This window comes from Primulina eburnea, chromosome 15 (genome assembly GCF_022965805.1).
Source record: "Primulina eburnea isolate SZY01 chromosome 15, ASM2296580v1, whole genome shotgun sequence".
Classification (NCBI taxonomy): domain Eukaryota; kingdom Viridiplantae; phylum Streptophyta; class Magnoliopsida; order Lamiales; family Gesneriaceae; genus Primulina; species Primulina eburnea.
Window position 1 is genome coordinate 5,696,157 of NC_133115.1, and position 7,709 is coordinate 5,703,865.

General features: G+C 39.1%; 1 protein-coding gene across 1 annotated transcript; it reads right to left on the reverse strand.

Annotated features, from left to right (window-relative positions):
- Positions 1-665: 665 nt before the first annotated feature.
- LOC140813696 (disease resistance protein RPM1-like) lies at positions 666-3,927 on the reverse strand. Its single transcript, XM_073172339.1, has one exon. It carries the CDS (start codon positions 3,726-3,728, stop codon positions 912-914), a length of 2,817 nt encoding a protein of 938 aa, XP_073028440.1. The 5' UTR covers positions 3,729-3,927; the 3' UTR covers positions 666-911.
- Positions 3,928-7,709: the final 3,782 nt, after the last annotated feature.

Consider the following 7,709-nt stretch of genomic DNA (forward strand, 5'->3'; position numbering starts at 1 on the left):
ATATAATGTGAAATGTTCCATTTTTATTAATAGTATCGATGACCATTCGGTTTCCATTATATGCTTAGAAATCTCTTGAATTTTTTGCGATCTGCCGAATTATTTATAACTCCGGTTGAAGTGTTTTTATTTTAAATAAATGTTTGAATTTAAGCTTTGTATCTTACAAATTCGGGCCTAAAAGTTACGTGTATGAAATTCGGAAACAAAATGAAATATAGAGAAAATGGAAGAGAAGGATTTGAACAAATCAAAATTTGAATGAAAACACGTTTAGAATGCATGGAATCATGGAAAATTATTAGGACAACAAATGTAGCACTCACATCCCACAAAGAAGAGCTTGGATTGACTGATAAAAGGGTTATAATTAACTCCTGTAACAACATATATTAATCATTTTCGTAGAGCGACGAAGAATACGATGTAATTGCTACAAGAGCCGCATAACCTCAAGTACCCTTGACATATCTTCTGCTAGCTACCATCGGGTTTATATCAGCTCCGAGTTGCATTTATTCATGAAGGAATCCAGACTGCAAATACTGTCGATAAGTCCATAGGATGAAATCAATGAACAAGTCCAGTCTATTAGGGTCGTGTGGGATAATGTGTTACTGGTATGAGGCACAAAGAATCGCAAAGAAGACGATATTCAAGCAATATTGACATATCAAGTTGACAACATTTTTCTCATTCCTGGTTTAAACACATCTTTTAGGCTCCTATTTCACATGCTAAATTCAGAAAAAAAAAATTACTAGAAAAAAATAGTGAGACTCGTTACAATATAGAGAAAATTCAGCTATTATCCTTGCAAGAGCTCGTTTGTTGATGGACTAGAAGTACAAGTACTTGAAACAAATGAACATACATTAGTCATAATTCAGAAACATGGCTATATAAATAAATTACAGCCAGTTCCTTTGTTCCTGGCTCCTAACAATGGAAGCTCCAGCTTCCCACGATTTCCCATTTTCCCCCAACCCCTCCAATGGGCAGACTTCCCAGAACCCGTCCCTCCAGTGTGTAAGATATACTTTAGGAATATGTTTAACTTTCAAGTGTTCGCCATCGGACATAATAAACTCTCCTGGCATGTCAAAAAATTCAAGAACTTTCATGTTTGTGAGGTGCTCAATCCCAAATGGGATGCTCTCTAACAGATTACATCGCTGGATTATAAGTTTTTCGAGAAGAGGCGAGGTGCCCTCTTCGAAGATCACCGATTTTAGTGTTTCTAACTTGTCAAGTCCGAGCAGTTTCAACTTCTGAAACTTGCCTGCCTTAAAACATAATACCTGTCCAGTATAGGCCTGAAGGAACTCGATATGGACAAGATTAGGCAGGTCTTGAAGGTACTGAAGCGGATCTTCCCTTAATTGACTCCATCTCATGTAAATTTTAACCAAGCTACTAAGAGATTGAATCCAATGTGGGAACTGTTGCATACGTCCGTTCAGATATAACCGTTGAAGGAATGGTGGCGGCGAAGAGACAAGTTGAAGATCAAGGATGTCTCCTTCCCTTGCTCTTAGACCTAATGAAGTGATCTTGCGAAGATTTTCAATCATGGTGCACAAAACAATGCTGTCTATAGCTCTTAACTCCGTGAGGCTAATTTTCCTAAGTTCGGTCATTGATGCGATCTCTTTAAACACACGGCCTCCTCGACTTGCTTCTATAAATCCGAGTTTTTGCAGCGATTTTAAACGTCCAATTCCTTTCAAAGCTTTGAAAGCATTTACGTAGTTGTAAGGCATATATGAATCACGGACATGATGGTAAACTAAAAGCTGGCGAAGATGTTGAAGCTTCAGAATCCCAGTAGGCAACTTGGTTATTTTAGTCTCTTTAAGATCCAACACCTCTAGCTTCCGAAGATTCTTGATCAATCCTGGCAGCCTTTTGATCCTAGAATTTCTCAAGCATAGATACTTCAAATGAAACAATTCGAAAATAATTTCGGGACATGTCTCCAAAGGAACACCCCTCAAGTCCAAAACTTTTAGCAATTTACAGTTTCCGATCAACTGCAAGATTCCTGAAACTGATGCACTATCGGCTGCACCAAATGACTGAAGAGAACAGAGTCGAGAACCGTATCTCTCAACTCCATTATTGCGGAATGTGCCGTGGATTGATAGACGCCGAACCCTTTTAGGCCACAAAATGTTTTCTGAAGAGGAAAGAGTCATTAAGTTCTGATCACTCGATTTTTGAACTATAAGCTCCCGGTATAAGTCATGAATGCAGCTCGATTTCACACTTCCATCATCATTTGTCACCATGGGACGGATCAAGCTTCGATTAATGAGCTCATTGAGGTAGCCTTCGGCAACTTCTTCAAGGGTTCGTCCCTCTTTCTGCTTCACAAATCCCTCAGCTATCCAAAGTCGGATAAGGGTGTTGTGCTCAATCAAGTGATCCTCTGGATATTTGCTCAAATACATAAAACATGGCTTGAGATAGTAAGGGAGATGGTTAAAGCTTAGTAACAAAATCGCTTTGAGACTTCTGAGCCGATCGTTGCCTTCAAGTTCAGAACCAATGCCATTCATAAAAGTCCTCCATTGATCAATATTAGTCACCTTCTTTGTCGACAGCACCCCACTCATTGCAACAATTGCAAGTGGCAAACCCCGACATCTTCTCAAGATGTTCTTGGAAATGTCTACCAAATGTGCAGGGCAAGAATCCCCCCTAAACACTTTCTGGCAGAAAAGAGTCCATGAATCCTCTTCCGATAAGGGATCCAATTCATACACATAAGCATCATTCTCAACCGTATCCCTAAAACGCGTCGTGATTATGACCCGACTGCCTTGCTCTTCATCAGGAAACACATGTTTGATCCCTTCCCAGGCCTCTGCGCTCCAGACATCGTCAAAAACAAGCAAAAACTTCCTCTGCCGCAAGAAATCCTTAACCATGGCTTTCAGCCTACCGCTAGTCATGGTGCCCAATTCCAGAGGAACAGGCAGCTTCACCTGTCCATACAATTGCCGAATCATATCCTTCAAAAGCTCCTCCATCTTAAAAGATTCAGAAACCGTAATCCACGCGTGATTGTGGAAATGTTTCTTCATAACACCATCATCAAACACTTTCTTGACAAGAGTTGTCTTCCCAGAACCTCCCATCCCCACGACAGACACCATTCGAAGCCTCAAACCCCCCTCCCGAACCCGAAAAATGACTTCTTTTCTCCGGTCATCAATACCCACAAGCTCCCCTTCTTCCAAAAGAAGCGCATCACCTCGACGATCAATTCCACTAGAGGTGTTCCCTCCCCCAACACCATCCGACATACTTGATCCCTGATTCAGTACACTCTTAACGTACCCATATCTCTGGTGCCTCTCCGCCACATCCTTCATCCGGGATTTGATTTCCCGGATCTCCGAAGCGGTTTGATGACGGGTTTTCAGTTTCTTGAGACAAGAAATCAGATTTCCAGGGAAACGGTCCCTGCTATCAGGAATCTGATGCATGAAATTATCTACGATATCTTCAATATCATGAGCAAGTACCCGTACCTGCCTCACCCAAACATCCAGCTCCGGATCGCTGCTACCTGCAGAATCAGCGTTTCTGAGGAAAGAGATGATTCTCTCAAGTTCATCCCTCACATATTCAACATCCCTTCTGGCCCCATTCACCAAATTCACTTTCTCCTCCAATAGATCTGTTAACTTCTCGAGAACAAACGTAAGACACTCTGCCATATCTCTTTTCTTTTCTTTTCTTTCAAATCCCAAAGAAGAAGAGGGATTGATTTCAAGTGCTCCAACGATTCAGAAGTTTATTGTAATTCATTACAGCGATTGTGAGCACTAACTCTGACTCGCACCACATATTTATAACCTATTCCAATGATTGATCAGTCCTAAAACCACAAGAACATGTTTTTCGATTAAGATAATTTAATCAACTGTTATTTACGCCACAGTCTAATATTCAAATATCAAAATATAAAGTATATATATAAACAATTTTGATATATCTATCATCTCAGATAATTGAGTGTCATTTCAAAAAAACATATAAAAATGAACAGAGTTAGTATATTTGATAGACAAGATATCAAAATTATTCGTCTACTAAGCATTTTAGCGATGAATATATTTATGATCACGGTTGATAGATAATATGTTAAAATTATATATATGTCAAACCTTTATAATAAATCCATGCTTTTAAAAATCAAATATACAAACTATTGTCCTTTAGAGATGTTCTATATGAATATGAGTTTGATTCTTTTTACCAATATTTTATCAGACGAACACAAAATTTGTACAACGTGATTTAAGCTACTGCATTAATCCAAAAATATACTCAATACATGTCGAAAAATAAAGTTTTGACAATCAAAATATATATATACACATAGACAAACTCTTACAAACAAGATAAACATACTTATATAAAAATATATTCATTACTCATTGCCCCGGAGGTTCTCCCATCAATCATTTTCTCCATTCGAAAAATTCAAATCCAATATCTTATTTGAACGGAGCCGTATTTCTGACCGGTTCAAGTCACCTATGGGAACACGAATCTTTTTTATATATTCTTTTGTTTTTTTGTTTTCGCGTTAAATGTTGTTTCTTGGAAGTTACCAAGAGGCAACTAGCTACTCGGTTCTAGGGAAAGTCAAGAAAGTCACGAAAGTTATTGGACAGAAATAAGTCAACCACGACATGTTTTGGCCACGGCTCCGTTTTCATCGTCTTCTGGAAAAATTAACGTAGATGGACCATTCTCGGACTGAGATGAAACTGTTGGGGTATTTTCGTGATTTATGTTTATAAAAACTTAAAACAAATCAACATCATCGTAAAAAATAATATAAAGTCACTACGAAACCTTTCAGAGAAAGTAGGAGTTTATAGTTTTATAAATAAGAACATCACCCCTAGAGTTTATCTCCATAAGAAAACTTATTACACAAAGAAAGTAGGAGTTTAATTAGGGACAAACTCGTTTTAATCATTGATATCATATCATGACAATATTTACATAATTATCTCATTATCTAGAAAAGCAAAATTTCACTGCAATCAAATCAACAAGAAAAATATAAAATTAGGGAAATAAGTTAAATTAGGAAATTATATTTCTCTTCAATCTCTTTTTTTTTTGTCTTTCTGGACAAAATGAGATCAAACACATTTATCTATATTAGCTCAAGTCATCTCCCCCTGACTTCGAGAATTTTTCTCCCTCTGAATAAAAGCAAGTTAGCACGGATGTTATTAGGCGTGTTGGAAACACGTGAGACAGCACATCCAGGAGCAAAAATAGTTTATTAGATAAGAGCAACAAAAACATTTCAGGGAAACAACTAATAACAAGATCTACACTAGCAAAGCAAAAAACAGTAAAATCATTAACAATAGAAAACTTTCAAAAGATGAGCATAAAGAGTTTCAAGTGATCCTCAATTCAATCCTCTATCCCTTCATCAGCATTTGTGTCTGTATCCTTGGTTCCTGATGGGCCAGCGTCAGTGTCAGCAGCAGCTTGAGTGGTTGCTTGAGCTTCATCTCCTCCCTTTTTTTGCCCAGAATGGACACCAACATCCAGGAACATCCGGTAATGAGCCACTTGATCTTCATAATGTGGGATCAAGTCCTTAGCACGTACAATCTCATTTAGAGCAAAATCAATTTGAGCTTGAAGAACGGAAGGAGCAAGCTGAACAAAATCAGATGTGGAGAACGGAGGCGCAACATGTTGTGCAGTCTCAAGGACAATATTAGGTGTAACACTTGGTGCAACACGGTCTGCGCACCAGGGTAGATCAATTTAACTATTGCCCTTGAAAAAAGCAGGAGCTATCTTGAATAGATCATTGGTATCAGAAAAAGGCTCAGCAATGTCATAGACAAGACCTTGAGAAGCAAGAATGCACTAGATCAGAGAAGGAAACAGAAGTTTTGAGGCCTTGAGGCCACCCTCGGCATATTGAAGAACCATTTGGAAAACATGCTTTCCAAAATCAAGCACTCCATTATTCCCAATGGAGTACAATACCAAAGGTTGGTGGCGAGTCACGATAGTTGAGTTGGTGGATAAAGTCCAATTTTGAATGGCTAGATTGTGCAGAATAGAGTAAAAGGTCATCAAATTGGAAGCCGACAGACGTTGCCCATGTGCAGGAAATTGTGTAATAAGGCCGCCGGCGAGTGTGGTCGTAACATCATGAATATCGGGGAAGAGCCCTTCTTCAATGTTCGCTGGTGTATGAAAATACTGATTTATGACAGCATCATTAAAATTGAAAATCTTTTCACGCACAAACACTTCCATATTTGGCAGACCATTCATCATCAACGTCGGTTGATAAATTTGCATAAAATTCACGGATAGGCCTGCGACAATGTGGAGTGACAGCAGAAACAGTCGAGTAAAGCTGGCAGTGCTTGAGAAAAGACATAAGATTTTTCCTAGTAAAGGCATTCGAATCCACGTTCTTTTCCTCCAGAAATTCTTTATTTGCATACACAGACCACTGAGCAACAGCTGCTTCAGTATAGAACTTATCACTAAAGGTTGTGCCCAAGTCATAGTCATTAAGGTCTGTGTTGTCCGCAATGTGGGCAACATCTTCAGCAGCATCCTGCTCAGCAGACTCACTTTCTTCAAAAATGTCATCTTGTTCAACAAACTCGTCAGTAGAATTGTCAGACCCAGTAGTGGATGAAGAGTCACTGGGTCGATTGTCGTCAAATTCTCTCTGCATCTCAGAGTCTGGATCACTATCAGATTCTTGGGAAGCAACAGAAACAGACGTAATTTCAGCTTTTTGACTCTTCAAGTTGGCCATAAACGGGCCAATGTGATTTCCTCCTCATTTGATGGAGATGGCTCTGGTAGAGGAACACGGGGTGCTTCCTCATCGGATTCAGTGGCTTCGCTGGAAGAATTACTATCGTTCTTAGGCGAAGAGGTCTTCTTACGAGCCACAAACTCGTAATCAGCATTAGCAGAGTCGTCTCCAGAAGTGTTTTCAGGATAAGCAAGGGAAGGAACATTTTATGGTTCCCCTCTGTGACGAAATCGTTTGTTTGGTGTGAAGTCAGGATTGTATCCCCTCATTCTCTTTGATCGGCGTTTTGGAGCAGGGGGTGGAACCACACGATTGACAGCATCCCAATCCCAAGGAGGGTTTTCAACATCAAATTCATTTCCTGGTTCTCCTGGGAGAATGGTTTCCAATGGTACTGGGTGTGCAACAACTGGTATCAACGCCATGGATGGTTCTACACTGGGTGTTTCCACAGTTGTTGTGACAGATGTTGTGGGGGTAGGAGCAAGATCGTCATAATAGCCCATTTCGTTCCTAATATCATGAGGATCATAACCCTTGCCTGCCATTGATTATGAATTGAATTTCAAGTAAGGGAAAACAGTAAGAGATTACAAAAAAAAAAAGAGAAATCGCACATAGATAGTTTTCGAAGATTTGCAAGAAGATAAGAATGCGGGTAACATGAATTTTGAATTAAAAAAGTGCGGATTAATAAATAAAGCATGTGCAATCACCACAACGGTAGCGAAATTAGGGTTTACAATCAATTGATTTGCTTCTAACGGTAAAGAGATTAACGGGTGAAAAATTAAATCGCCGGAAATTTAGCCATGTACGGTGATGTTAATTCAGCTCAATTTGATTTCAAAATAATTGCCAGAATTGG